At 45.7% G+C, this 15488-nt stretch overlaps 1 protein-coding gene across 6 annotated transcripts in view; it reads right to left on the bottom strand.

Moving 5' to 3' along the window:
• Positions 1 to 363: 363 nt before the first annotated feature.
• The window catches only part of rgs19 (regulator of G protein signaling 19), a 32927-nt gene continuing 17802 nt past the window's right edge, over positions 364 to 15488 (bottom strand). For 2 of the 6 annotated variants that reach the window (XM_027021613.2, XM_027021614.2), the window contains exons 3-6: positions 11166 to 11305; positions 9566 to 9652; positions 8190 to 8424; positions 364 to 3704 (exon numbers count right to left, since the gene is read on the bottom strand). In XM_027021613.2, the coding sequence (XP_026877414.1) occupies positions 3516 to 3704; positions 8190 to 8424; positions 9566 to 9652; positions 11166 to 11305 (651 nt within the window). In that variant the 3' untranslated portion in view covers positions 364 to 3515. Of the gene's footprint in view, positions 3705 to 8189; positions 8425 to 9565; positions 9653 to 11165; positions 11306 to 12226; positions 12616 to 13286; positions 13532 to 15488 lie in introns of those variants that run through there. The other 4 variants (XM_027021610.2, XM_027021611.2, XM_027021617.2 and 1 more) reach the window with 4 other exon arrangements.

Raw genomic sequence — 15488 nt, 5'->3', positions numbered from 1 at the left:
AAGATGCTCAGCGGTGTGTTTCTTCTTGTGGAAGGTAGTTATGAACAGGTTGGTCTATTTCTGTTGTCTATAGTTTTGTCTATAGCTGTGTATAAATATTAGATAAAAACACGTATAGCCAAAGGCCCTGCTAACACCGATACCTCTGTCTTAAGGTTCACTGAACCTTATATGTTCATTCCTTAAAACACACACACACACACACACACACAAACATGCACGCAGTCTTGCGGCTTAAGTTAGACTGGTCACATTTTACTGAAAAATGAGAACAATACTAAATTCAAGTTCATATATATATATATATATATATATATATATATATATATATATATATATATATATATATATATATTACACACACACACACACACATTGTATACTTTTAGACATATGTTACATAATTACATACTAAAATGTACATGTTCATGCACACTGGGTGGTTCATTTGAGTTAATAAAGTATTTTTGTACCACAGTATATGAAATTCATCTAAATCCTATTTTGGCAAAGTTGCCAAATTACTAAATACTCTAAATAGAACTTATCATTCTATTTTTAAATTTAAATATGTTTTTGACATATTTTATTGAATATAAATCTTTATATTCTACATGGAAAAGATATTTACAACTGTGATTTGAAGTGTAAGGCGATAATGGAGCCTAGAAGGAGGTGAGGGCCCGTCCACGTTAAATAGTCAACTGTTGGACTTGGCATGAATTACCAGTGCACCACTCTCTGGTCGAGACTGGTGGACGTACACGGTTCTTGATGATTTGTAATATGACATTAGAGAGGTAAGATCAGTTGGCACTAAATTAGATTCACTAGAGTCAGTTTGCTCAAAACTAGTCCCCACCCTTGACATCTGGGAGGAGGAACCAGAACGGTGTGTCTGCATTACTCAAGTAGAAATGGCGGTACACAAATCCAATGAATGATAAAAAGTATTAAATCAGTGCCATAGTGGGGTGGAGGAATCATGAAACTGCCTTTTTTCTGATTTGGCCATTTTCGCGCGCACACGCGCACGCACAGAGCAGCAGTTACCTAGCAGATTCACATTCTGAAATGTATAAACACAGAGGGCGTGTGTTAGCACCAGCATTAGTTCAAACGAATCTCTTTATTTCCAATCTCTAGAGAGAGTCACTGCAAAGTGGAGTTCAGGTGGACTGCTTGGCAGACACATGGCACGCGGTGTCCAAGCGATGAATCCTGACGTTTATCACGAGTGATGCCACCGTGCCAGGTGAAAATGACCCTCCCCCCAATGTGTGGGGTGAGGCAGGACTGCCGTGACTGGATTAGGGGTTCTGTGGCATCCTCCTCTCACTTGAAAGGGAACCGCCACAGAGTGGAGAGTCAAAAAAAAAAAGAAAAAAAAAGTGAACCGAGCTCGTATGTTGTGTAAAAAGAAAACATCTTGTGCGTGAGACAGCAGCTAACCGGTGCTGCGGAGAAAGGCCGGGCGGGGCCGTTCGCGATTGGCCAGCGCTGTGGCCCAGACGGATGGCTGAGTCTTGCCTCTGAAGCAGAACCCTCTGTAAACTCTGACACGGAGCTGCAGGAATGGGGCTGGGACGGCCCGTGACTGGGTAAATATTCATCTACGGGCCGTCTGGTCTATGTACATGGTTTACGTGTTAGTGGTTGCAGTCGCCTGGCACTGGTACTGTCCTTTTGGTATTAAGCACCACCCTGCCACGTTCAATCATTCCCAAAGGAACTTCCCAATTTCCCCGAGTACAAGAATGAATGAGTTGAAATGTAACCAAAGTAATTGATCTGATTTACAGCAATTACTCTTTCTAGACTCTTATAGTAGAATATGGACCTAGATTCGACATGTTTGCTGTATAGGTTAAGTAGGTAATTGGGGGTAGCAGGTGAGCTAGCGCAAAAATACACACACATACACACACACACACACACACACACACACACACACACACACACACACACACACACACAAATATCAGACCAAAAAGGATACAGCTTGTTTCCAAGCCCTGCTTCTAAACATACGGTACCATCAATATCAGCACAATACACAACGGGGGTTAAAGTGGTGTGTGTGTGTGTGTGTTGGACTGGCCTGTATAACTGTTTTACACCATTACTGTCTGATTTCAAAGCTTCCGAGTGGAAGCTTCTCCTCTGCTTCCTGCAGCGTTATAGTACAGCCTATGTGAAACTCGTTTTTGAAATGAGACAGCACATTTTGGCAGGGGAAACCCCTATTTCCTCAGTAAGCTGAATTCATTAGTGACATTCGTGGGCAGTTTGATTTCTGTCACACCAAGTTTACTGCAGCGTTATTAATGTGCAGTTAGTGGACTTAAATTGGAGTTCTGGTAGATTCCCATTCATTTTGCTAAGTAATTGGATTGTTGTCCAAATGGTACTGATTATGTCATCTGCATTATGGGGTTTGGCTGTCAAAATGTCAAGCTATTCTAGTGAAAGATTCCCAAAGAATGCTGGAACTTGTCCACCACCACTGCCTGAAGAGATATGAGGAGGGTCCTGACCCATTTGATGAATGTTATTACCTGTAAATTAAATGGTAGCAGGAAGGTTGGGCATTGCTTAATGATTTACACACACACACACACACACACACACACAGACCTTGCTCAGTTTGTCGTTCGTACCAGGTTTTAGTTTGAATGCACTAGAACACAAATAGAAAATAAATAATTTGAAGAATACTAAGTTTAAAATCGATGTGAGTGACCAGTCTAATTAAGACCTGGGCGATTCTCCCCTCTGTTATGTTCTACTAGATCTGCTGTCCTCCTCTCCTTTTGTAAGTAGCAGTTGTTGCCATTCTATGTATTGTTTTAGTATTTTCTTTTTTCTTTTTTGCACATGGGAAACGTTCAGGCCGTCCCATAAAAATGAACCGCGCAATCACCACTCAACCCCTCGCCTCGGAGAGCCAATCAAAGAAGGGAGACGGTGGACAGGTCAGAGGTGATGGGCAATAGGCAAACTGGTCAGGTGCAGAGCGGAGAACGTCGACTCCAGTCTGTCTTATTGCAGAGCCTTTCTCATCTCTGGTCAGCAACTTCTAAACTGGGTTCTGATGTGTACTTATTGAAAAGAGAGAGAAAATATAAGCACAAAAAGTAAAAACATAATTGTTCTGATCAGTAGTTGTAGCTGTGAAATAATTTTTTTTGGGGGGGGGGGTACTACTTCTTCAACCCTGTGTCTTCCAGTTTCAGTCTGTGCCAGTTCAAAAACATCCAGAAGGAAGGTTTTTTCTTCCAAAACAGACACGAGGTGCAGTTTATGGGGCTAATTCCAAAGAGACAAAAAAAAAGAATGTCGGTGACCAAAAAAAACCCCCCAAACAAATAAACAACAACAAAAAAACTGCCGAGAAGGTTAAAATCCCACTTGAACTTGAAGGCGTCCTTTCTATTTTAGTGGCTGTGCGATGGCACAAGGTGTGGAGGGCCGGGCGGCGAGAGGCAGAGTGGGTTGGGGACGGGAGGGCTGTTCTAGGACTCCGAGGAGGACCGCGAGCCCCCCTGCACCAGAGACCTGTAGATGGGGGAATTGAGGAAGCGTGGGTAGGAGTCTCTGTGCATGAGTGTGTAGATCTGCAACTGCGCGTCCTCAAACGTGTGCGGAGTCGGCTCCTGCATCTTCCTGTTGATCACCTCCCGCACCCGCGAGTCCAGGCTCACCTGGCACACAGGAAGAGACCGGGTGAGGTTAGGCTCCAGGTAAAGGCACGGTAGAACCTCCGTTAGCTGCGCTAACAGACCCTGTTCAAGGCAAGAGTGCGGTTATATGCTGGGCAATTTGATTTGACTTACACTTATCGAATATTTTTTTATTTTTTTTAAGCCAATGCTCGATCCATACAGTGCTTTCATCTGCCAAATGTTTCTGCACACGCAATGAAATCAGTGACGATACTGAAGAAAAATATATAGTACCAATAGCCAGGAAGACTAGATGCTCGTCATTGGCTCACAGCTACTACTGCTGAGACCCCGGAGACTCGGGAGTCATGACTCACGCTGCTGGCCACAGTGCAGGAGACAGACAGATTCGGCCTTCCAAGGTAACCAGAAGACCAGTAAGCGATTGTGCTACGAGGGTCCTCCTGTTGTTCATTCCTGGGTCCCCACACCCTCTTACACCAGTGCATACCCCTGTCATCCACCCCCCCCCAACACAGCAAAGCCTGGCCTATTTATAGAGAAGCTCTCCCAGAGAGGCCAAAGGGGACGCAATTTATAGTTTCCGGTGGACTTTTATTTAATGCTGCTGAGAGAAAAAGAGGGAGAGAGCGAATAAGAGCAGTAGAGAGAGAGAGAGGGAGGAAAGTCTAAAATGTAGCTGCAAGTTCTCTGGCATAATCTTTCAGTGGCGATGTGAGCCAACTTAAGCAGATATGCCAGAACACAAGGGCAAAACACATTTGGAACACAATGTCGACCTTCACATATACTCAAGCACAGTAGACATGAATGCCTGCATCTGCATGTGTTCTTACAAAGAGTGATAGTTTGTCTATCGCTCACATAACCTCAACTACAGAAAGAACCTTCTCTGTACTTTCACCGGTGTGCATGCAACTGTCCTCTCTGCCCTATGTCACTAAACATCTTAACTGACATTTATTCGCTTGGCAACTGGGACATGTTGTACTGGGACATGCTTATTTGTGTCCCTCTGTGGGATTGTTGTACCACAGCCTTTCTCTGTGCACACGGTATCATCACGTGACACCTGTGTTGGGATACACTTTGTACCGTGAAGTGCCTTCCAGTTCCTGGCTACAGTGATATTTTCCATGCCTAGCTTGGAAAACCGTACACACACACACACACAGTTACTACACACTGACATGAGTCGACCCATAAACACTGCACCACTGTACCAGCTGAGCCACTATGTACAACCCTCAACTCTCGCTAAGCGTTTGCTAGAACAGGCTCTTGGTTTACAGGACTCCTTTGCAATCATACTTGGCCTATACATTATTCAGTCTTTTACAGAGTCCCTGTATCACACCAATCAACAAACACATCTAACCATATGACTGGAAGCTTCAAGGTGTGTGTGCGTACATGTGTGCGTGTGTGTGAGATGGATGTGTTTTGGGGGCAGGGCTGTGTGGCTGGGACGTGGTTTACTCCACTGTGACATGCAGGACAACAGAGCCAATGCAGTCTCTCCACACTTCACCACAGCGCTGAGTATGCCACTAAGGTGTGTGTGTGTGTGTGTGTGTGTGTGTGTGTGTGTGTATAAAGAGAGGAACGGGACTGTCCCTTCCTCTGTACATGCATATCTAGGTGCATATACGAAGAGACAGTGTGTGTGCGCATGTGTGTGTGTGTGCTGCAGCCCTGGGAAAAGATGTAGGATTGTTAACTTCTTCTAACTGGTAAGAGCCATCCAGTAAATGGTCTTAACATGTTATGGAATCACCAGTTCTCCAAAGACAGAGAGAGAGACACTACATGGACAAATGTTTTGGCGCACATCTAAATCACTGAATTCAGGTGTTTCATTGTTCCATTCCCAGTGGTGTATAACATCAAGCTCCCAGCCATGCAGTCTGTCTTTTAGAAACATTTCTGAAAGATTGGGCCATTCTAAAGAGGTCGCTGAATTTGAGCGTTGTGCTGTAATATGATGCCACTGCTGCTACAAGTCACTTTGCGAAATTTCAACTGTGAGTAGAGATATAAAAAAAAAAAAAAAGGAAGCATTTAGGAACCACAGCAACTTGGCCACAAAGCGGCAGGCCATGTAAGGTTCCAGAGCGGGGTTGCCGAGTGCTCAGGCGCATGGTGCGTAAAAGTCACCAACGCTCTGCTGGCTCAGTTACTGCAGAGTTCCAAATCTGCTTTGGCGTTAACACCAGCACAAAAACGGCACCAGGAGCTTCATGGGTTTCCATGGCCGAGCCCCGACACGCGAGCCTTACATCATCAAGCACAACGCCCAGCGTCGGATGGAGTGGTGAGAAGTGCACCACTACAGGGCTCTGGAGTAGTGCAAACATGTTCTGTGGAGTGATAAATTATGCTCCTTTATCTGGCAGCCTGATGGACGAGTCTGGGTTTGGCTGATGCCAGGAGAACGTTACCTGCCTGCCTGCACTGTGCCAACTGTAAAGTTTGAACTTCCATCTTTGAGGGAAGTTTGGGGAAAGGTCCTTTTCCGTTCCAGCATGTGCCCCCGTACACAAAGAAAGGTCCATAAAGGCATGTTGGGTGGGTTTGATGTGGAACAACTTGACTGTCCTGCACAGAGCCCTGACTTCAACCCCATCCAACACCTTTGGGATGAACTGTGAATCCAGTCCAGGCCCTTTCACTGTCTGACCTCACAAATGCTCTTCTGGATGAATGGGCAAAAATCCCCACAGACACACTCCAACGTCAGTCCTTCCCAGAAGAGTGAAGCTGTTATAGCTGCAAAGGCGGGACCAACTCCATATTAACGCCTGTGGATTTATAATGGTACGTTATAAAGTGTAGGTGTCCCAAAACCTTTGTCCATATAGTGTATGTGATACAGTATGAGGGAGCCAATCAGTGAAAATGACTATTAAATCATAATTACTATAAATATCACTGCTTGCTCACATTTTTACTGTCCACGTAATGACTAGCTATAATTGCATATAGCAGTGTTGAGTTACGGGAAAGACACTGACATCCACTGCAATGTTGACATATAATGTTGTCAGTTCCACATCTACATGGCTGTTTTCCAAAGTTTTTTTCAGATCTGTCTCATTTTATTTGGAAAGCAACATGCAAGTGAAACAAACAACTCTGTGTGTGTGTGTGTGTATGTGTGAGTGAGTGAGTGAGAGAGAGCAGCCCTTCCAGCAAATTACATCTGAACTTCATGTAGTGTGAAACCAGCTTCAAAAACAATGCATACACACACGCACGCGCGCACACACACACACACACACACACACACACACACACACGCCCATGTGCCCTTCTCAGAAATTGCCAGGTGTATACATCCTCCCTCTATACTAACAAATTTAACACACACACACACACACACACACACACACACACACACACACACACACACACACACACACACACACACACACACAGATTGCTGTATTTACCAGAAAAGCAGTATATATAACAAGAGGTCAGTTTAAATTTGCAGACTAAAGATAAAATCAAAATGAATGGTTAAGAACTTCCCAGGTTTCTCCACTTCAAACTTGTAAATCCACACCCATACACCCCCATTACACACATTCACCCACCCTGCCATCCTCATACCCACACCTACAACTCCTGCCAAAGCACTAGAGCTGATCCAAAGCAACTATCAGCCCTTACAATGCACTTTCAATACCTAATATGTCTGCTCTCACATAAAAAGAAAAAGTAAGAGAGAGTGAGACAATGAAGGATGAGCAGAGAGGGAAAGAGAATGAGTTCACAGACACTGGGGAGCGTCACTCCTACTTTTGGCAAAAGCAAGCAGCCACCTTAAACCATCATGGGCAGCCTGGCTAAAGAGCCACACTGGGGAACTGATAGTGCACTCTCAACACTTACCATTCAATTATCATTCAAGTGCACTCTCAACACTTACCATTCAATTACCATTTAAAAAGGTGGAAATGGCAAGTGTTTGGCTTTGCCCATATCTAAAGAGAGGCCACTTATGATCAAATGCTGGATTCCACTGGACTAGACTGACAACCACTGGAATAGGCCATGAGTCACTGGACTAGACCTATAACCACTGGACTATACCGAGAAGCACTGGACTAGACCTATAACCATTGGACTAGACCTATATCCACTGGAGTAGATTTATAACCACTGGACTAAACCTATAACCACTGGACTAAACCTATAATCAATGAACTAGACCTATAACCATTGGAATAAAGCTCTAACTACTGAAATAGACCTATAGCCATGGGACTAGCTCTTAGGCCAGGGAGGGCAGCCTGGCTCAAAGTAAGCACAGGGCAACTGATGTCATTGCAATTATATCCAGTTCTTGCTCCAGTTCTTTTTACACTTACCTCAGATGCATTGAAAGCAACAGTGACCTTATTTTACTTTTACTTGCTTTGACCAAAGATTTACTCCGTTTGTGTCTGCAGGTGTGTGTGTGTGTGTGTGTGTGTGTGTGTGTGTGTACACCCGCACCTCTTTAGGCGAGAGAATAGAAATGTAGTCTTCGTAGATCATGCGTGCCTTCTCCTCGATGGCGCTCTTGTTAATCTCCTTCTTCAGGTCCTCGCAGGCCAGCCAGAAGAGCATGTTCTCCTCGCTGTACTCTGTGCGCAGGAACTCGCGGAACACGTTCCGCCCTGCCGGGTTCTTCATCAGCTTATCGAAGGACTGAGCCCACTGCTTCATCTCCTCCACCGACGGTTTGGTGCTGAGAGAGAGAGAGAGAGAGAGAGAATTCATTAACATGTCCACACAGGCCACCCGCGGGTGGAAGGGCACAGAAGCTGTGTGGTGGCATTCCCTGGAGCTGAGCTTATCTGAGTTCCCTATAGTTCCCCAGACCACTGGCTTTTCCCAGTGCTGTCCCAGTCAGCTAACATGCTTGGACTTGTAATGGAGTCACCAGCTCTTGAAAGAGAAGATGGGGGAACGCGAGAGAGAGAGAGAGAGCTAGATAGATAGATAGATAGAGAGAGAGAGAGAGAGAGAGAGAGAGAGAGAGAGAGAGAGAGAGACAGAGAGAGAGAAGGGGATACAGTAAATGGGAGAGGGACAAGCCAGTGAATATGAGAGTCCCTGATGAATTCTCCTAATTTGCGTGGGTAGAAATGACTGACAGATGGGGAGGGGTGACAAATGAAAGATAAACGGCTTCGTGGATACCTAAAAGCACATTCCATCAGCGAAATACTGGAACCCCTCACAAGGCTCCAAGCTGCACAAGTCGTGCCCTATGACTATTTATTTGCCAACTAGATTTGAAAAGGCCTCTTTTTTTCAAATCAAAATAACTACTAGACTTGGAAACAATAATATTGTGTGAGAAGTGCTGTTTAAAAACGTGGACATTTCTATTGTGGTCTCTGTGCATAACTAGAGAGAGGTCACTTTTAATGAACCACTAATAGCACCAGTATCACTAATCACTAAAGACATCACTGTAGACAGGGACAGAAAAACAACAGGCAGAATGTCCCCCTCATGCCTACACCACATATGCATGCTTAATGAATAAAGATGTAACGGTAGTAAGAATTTCCAGCTGTGCAAGCATGCATAGTGCTTCTGAAGTTCTACGAGGTGAAGCCACACACACATGCCATTTATATATATATATATATATATATATATATATATATATAGAGAGAGAGAGAGAGAGAGAGAGAGCGAGAGAGAGAGAGAGTTGCTACACCCTTTGTAAGTTGAGCTTGAGTCTCCATTTTCATAAGACTCAAGCTTGAAAAAGGTTAATGAATCTACATGCGAAGTAAGTAGCAGCAGGTTTTGTCCTCTATGTGGTTGTGAGGGTGTGCAAGCGTAAGAATGTGTGTGTGAGTGTGGGATCTCACCAAGCTTCACAGTTTGATATGGTCTCCAGCTTAGTCTCCTGGACTTTCAGCCTACCACGGTTCTCATCTTCTCTCCTAACAGTGAGACTGGAAGGTGGTAAAACGGCATTGAGAAATAACAGCTGTGCCGGAACCAACATGGCCTGGCCACGCACACGCGCACACAGGCACACAAAACACTCCCATCATCCACTTCCCAGCTCATCCTTACTGTCAGACATACACACATGCAATCTATCAAGCTTGATGTGAACGTGGCTAAACCGGTGCTGTGTGCGGAGAGCCCAATCAGTGGCGCTCGGCTCAGCTTCCGAACGAGACTGCAGGGAGCTGGACAGAGACTGCTGTGTGCCCGGCTGCTAGCTGGCACGGCCGAGCTCGAAGCCTCGGGCCCTGTCTCGGCTGTGTGCTGCTATCGCTGCGAACGGCCATCCATGCCGGGTCCCCTCGCAGCTCTGTGCTGCTGGCTACCAGGAGACTGCCAGGAACGGGTCTAGGGGAGCTGGGTTATTAGCCAGCGCAAGCAGTGCTGAGGGGCAGCGTATGTGAGAGAAACAGAGATAGGGAGACACATTCTCTATATATATATATATATATATATATATATATATATATATATATATATATATATATATATATATAGAGAGAGAGAGAGAGAGAGAGAGAGAGAGAGGGTGCGAAAAAGAGGGAGAGAGGGAGAGAGAGAGGGAGAGACAGGGAGAGAGAGAGAGAGGGAGAGAGAGGGAGAGAGAGAGGGAGAGAGAGAGAGGGAGAGAGAGAGGGAGGGAGAGAGAGGGAGAGGGTGCAAAAAAGAGGGAGAGGGAAAGAGGGAGAGAGGGAGAGAGAGAGGGAGAGAGAGAGAGGGAGAGAGAGAGGGAGGGAGAGAGAGAGGGAGAGAGAGAGAGAGGGAGAGAGAGGGAGAGGGAGGGAGAGAGAGAGGGAGAGAGAGAGAGAGGGAGAGAGAGAGAGAGGGAGAGAGAGGGAGAGGGAGGGAGAGAGAGAGGGAGAGAGAGAGAGAGGGAGAGAGAGAGGGAGAGAGGGAGAGAGAGAGAGAGAGGGAGAGAGAGAGAGAGAGAGAGAGGGAGAGAGTGAGGGGGAGAGAGAGGGAGGGAGAGAGAGAGAGAGAGAGAGAGAGGGAGACAGAGGCGCCGAGGTGTGGGAGTGTGAATGTGGCAGCCGTCTCCCACAGGGCTCTGGTAAAATGAGAGCAATCTTAATCACACTTGCTCTTCAGGTTCACAGCAGACTTGAATTACACAGTAAGACATGTTCACACAGCGTTAGCATGTGGGTGCATGTGATCCCCTAAACAACCCCCCCGCCCCCAACACACACACACACACACACACACACACACTGCATAAGAGGAAAGAAAGATCGATTGGGTCAGTGAAGTGGGAGTGGGACAGGATGAAGTTAGAATCGCGAACAATAATGTTAAAATATAGTAGCAGCCTAACTGCAAAGGAAGGAAACAATTAATATAAGCAAAACTATGCTGAATTTAAAGGGGACGTCTAAGAAGATGCAAGTGAGTGTTGACTGTGATGGCTGTACCATACGGAGAGTGTGGAGGTGATTGGGGTGGCATGGGTCATACCATGAGCAGCTACAGCAGCAGCACCAGCAGAAGCAGCAGGTGTTGGGCCTGTGTCCCGGGGAGGAGAGCTGGGCCCGGCTCGGGGACGTCCCGCTCCGCGCCATCGGAGACTCGCGGTCTGCCGGGATAGGGCCTGTGTACTAAGACACACACAGTAAGGCACCTGGGCTCCATGCGTACACACATACCCACACATACCCATGTACCAAAAACAAAAATTGTCCACCTACACGGACCACACACCGAGCCTGTACATTAACATGCGCACACGCATGCCGCTGCAGGGTTCTTGATATCTGCTCTGTGTCAGCAAAGATGCATTAAAGCCCTGACCAGAAATAGTGGCAGCTGTGTTACAGTACTGCAACGATGCAGAAATATGAACAAAATCATGCAGGCACGTTTACCATGCTCTTCGTCAGCCAATGAGGGTGAGTCGTGGGGTAGCCATGATAACCTTTCAGCAGCCCCTGATTGGGACTTGTATGTCAAGTAATTGTTCAGTGATCAATAGCCCACCCCTCACAGGTCATTGGATGAGGTTTCCATCAATCATCTAATGTGAGCATCTCTGAAAGGTCCAGGTCCACTCTCAAAAAAAATAAAATAAATAAAATAAAAGGAAAACAGACAGTGATGCGCCATGTTAATGTGCCATGGGGAGACTGCAAGGTCTTTGTCACACACACAACTATTATCACATGACCTCTGGCAATGAACCCACTCTGACCAGAAAGAGTGGTAGAAAGAGACAGTGATGAGGTGTGGACATTGGCCACCTCGCAAAACACACTGGGTCAGACACTCCTGACTCTGGAGTTCCTTTTCATTTACTAAAAAGCCTCGGTCATAATTCTTTTCTAATTGCATTTGAGCCAGCCGTCCTGAGCCTCTGTCTGCAGATCATCTCTAACGGATAGAGTGGCAGCCCCAGCTGTGCACAGAGAGGGTACGGAGCATGCATGCATATGCGTGTGTGTGTGTGTGTGTGTGTGTGTGTGTGTGTGTGTGAGTGAGGGAACTGCAGTGCATAAAAACAAAAGCCCTTTGTGCTTAATGACCTGATCAGAGTGTACAGGCATATTCAGATGAATGGATGGTCTCTGTGGAACCACACACACACACACACACACACACACACACACACAATTGTTACAGTAAAAGAGTCTCATAACGGAGCCTGTGACCAAACCAACATCAGCCTTTAAAGAGTAACAACAACCCTCTGTACTGAGTCCGAGTGAGGACACAGCGCACACTAACATGTTCCTCTGCAGGACTGCGGGACAGTGAGCTAAAACAGCAAGAGGAAGCGTTTGCATATGTGTGAAAGATTGTAGAAGGAAGTTGACATTTTACACCAGAAAGTGGTCAATACAGGATACTATCTGAGAACACTGTTTCCACCCAGTGGAAAGCCTAACTTAATAATAACAACAACAACAACAATAATAATAATTATTATTATTTCATAATAATAATAATAATTATTATTTCATAATAATAATAATTATTATTATTTCATAATAATAATAATAATAATAATAATAATAATAATATTATTATTATTATTATTATAACAGCTCAGACACTGAGCCCAGCTCAGATCAATGTGCAGTTTGTAAATCTCCACTTTGCTAAGCAATAATATGGAAGTTATGCAGTGTCATCTAGGCGCTGGCAATGCGGCTCAATGGACCACTCAAATCAAGTCATTCGGCACAGAAAAGAAGCTGGAAACGGTCCCAACCCTGCACCCATTCCGGCGCCATTACATGAGTATCGTGTCACTAAAATCGGTAATATGGGGGGAAAAAAATGAAACACTGGCCATTTTATGTTAAAAGCCTGCTGCCAGGCTAATGAAGTGACTCGCTGAAAAGCTGACAGGCGGCCTCTGATTAGGAGCGGTCTGACAAGTAGCGGGAGACTGTCGTGAGGCGTGCGGTGACGGCGCAAAGGAGCTTCGTTTGCTAGGAGGAAAAATGTCCACACGGCAGCGCGGTGCGACCTCAAAGGGCGCCGGGCGTCCTCTTCGGGAGACCCAGCTGGTAACATGAATCGTGCGCTTCCCCTCTGAGAGAGCGTGTGAACTTCGACGTGGCGGTGGGTTACACGCACCATCCTCAAAGAATGCGCTTAGTAAGCGAAACGACTGAGCGTGACTCTTCCTCTCCGAACTCTGGTCTCTCCTCCGGCCCCTCTGGCGTGACATAATGCGACACAGCCCCGAACAACACGGACATCGGAGGTCGCGGTATTTTTAGCTCTTGGCAGAGCCTTATCCCGTCCTCCCCGCTCTCGCTCCCCTTTTGCTTCGTCTCGGCGCTGCGTCTGTTTTCGGCTGTGGGGTCGGAGGGTGCGAGTGTGCGTTATCGGCGCGGAGCCGAGCGTTAAGTGTCTGCGGGCGTGGGAGGGGAGCACCGTAAGGCGGGACTTGAATACACACTTCGCAGAAACGGCCGACACAGCCCCTGGGGAAAACCGTGTCCCCCACGATACAAAGTTGTTGTTGCTGTTTTTTGTTTTTTTTTTAATTTATACATTTTATTTTATTTTGTTTCCGTTGAATCTTACTTTATTGGCGTGACAAACATTCACATTTGTATTACCAAAGCTCTGAAGAGGAAGTTAACATGTTAAACAATATATATAACAGACAATACTACAACTGCTTCCAATAATAGTAACACTAATATAAGCACAACAGCAATACTCCTATTACAATTATTACTTCTACCGTTACCACTATAACTAATGATGATTGATGATTGATGATGATGATGATGATAATAATAATAATAATAATAATAATAATAATAATAATAATAATAATAATAATAATAGTGTTCTCCAAGAACATACAGTAGCCTCTCTTCATCAGGAAGATTTTTAAACTCTGAATATGTGGCTAATTTTAGTAAAGAATTTAGTTCAATTCTGGGTACATTTTTTACATTCAGTTAGAAAGTACAGATCTGTCTCGATCTTGTTTACCTGGCACAGCCTGGTAGTCTCTGTTCTTTGGGAAGCCAGGACTGTTTATGGCTCCCGGTCTTTGTGGCTAGGTGGTGGTTCAGAGTTTTGTTTTTTTTTCTCCTTAAGTACAAAATGTGCATGAAACTTATTGACATCCCATCCAATTTTTTGCTAGCCAGAAAAATAAGTTTGTGTGTGTGTTTTCACTTTCAGTACATGGTCTTGGTCTTGTGGAGTCATATCTGAAGCTCAGCCCTTCTGATTTCATCAACTCTCTCTCCAATCTTGTTAGGAGGAATTTGGTCTAGACTTGGCCACCCCAACTACTGCCATGCTTGAGCCAACCAGAGAGAGACAAAAGAAGAAAGCACATTCTAGAGAGATAGGAATGATAGAGGAGGAGGGGAGAGAGAGAGAGAGAGAGAGAGAGAGAGAGAGAGAGAGACAGAAAGAGAGAGAGAGAGCGAGAGAGAGAGAGAGAGAGAGAGAGAGAGAGAGAGAGAGAGAGAGAGAGAGAGAGAGAGAGAGAGAGACATGGGAAAGAGAGAGAGAGAGAGAGAGACATGGGAGAGAGAGAGAGACAGAGAAAGAGAGAGACAGAGAAAGAGAGAGAGAGTGAGAGAGAGAGAGAGAGAGAGAGACAGAGATAGAGAGAGAGAGAGAGAGAGAGAGAGAGAGAGAGAGACATGGGAGAGAGGCTGTGGCATCAGGCTAAGCCTTTTGTCTCTGGGTGCTCTGGATGTTTAAAGAGCCATATGACTCTTGCTCTAAGGCTTGAAGTAATTAAGTGTTCGTTGGAGAATTCATCTGTGCGATTATTCCCCCATAATCTCACTTTCAGATCAGCAGCGCCTAACAAAATCAAATCAGGGCCTAAATCCCTGACAGGCCGGCATATGAGAGACGGGGGGGTAGGAAGAGTTATATTTTCATCAGAGCTCAGGTAGATGGGAATGAGCATAAGGGAGACACATAAAAAAAAACAACACCACCAGTCTCTTCGGAACAGCCAACCAGAAACTGCCAAAAAGTTCATAAACTACTAATCACACATATGCAGACTGCACAGTTGCCGGGCCCCAGCATCAGGCAGCTAGCTCAGGCAAGCCGGCCTGCATCTGTCTGCCCAGGCCCACGGAACCACGGCCCAGGGTCGGCGCACGCTCGCGGCAGTGGCGCTTTCTCGAGACTCAACACATGCAGTCCAGGCAAGAGAGCAGCAGCCAGCTGGCATACCTGTGCAGTCACAGGCTGGGTGAGTGCCGGCACACCCGAGAGGGATTCTGAAGTTAAAGGTTACAGGTCAAAGGGCACATTGGATGGGTGGATCGTGGCAGCGCATGG

Source organism: Electrophorus electricus, chromosome 24 (assembly GCF_013358815.1).
Source record: "Electrophorus electricus isolate fEleEle1 chromosome 24, fEleEle1.pri, whole genome shotgun sequence".
Classification (NCBI taxonomy): Eukaryota; Metazoa; Chordata; class Actinopteri; order Gymnotiformes; family Gymnotidae; genus Electrophorus; species Electrophorus electricus.
The sequence above is the reverse complement of the archived record's forward strand: the minus strand, read 5'-3'. Positions and strand labels throughout refer to the sequence as shown.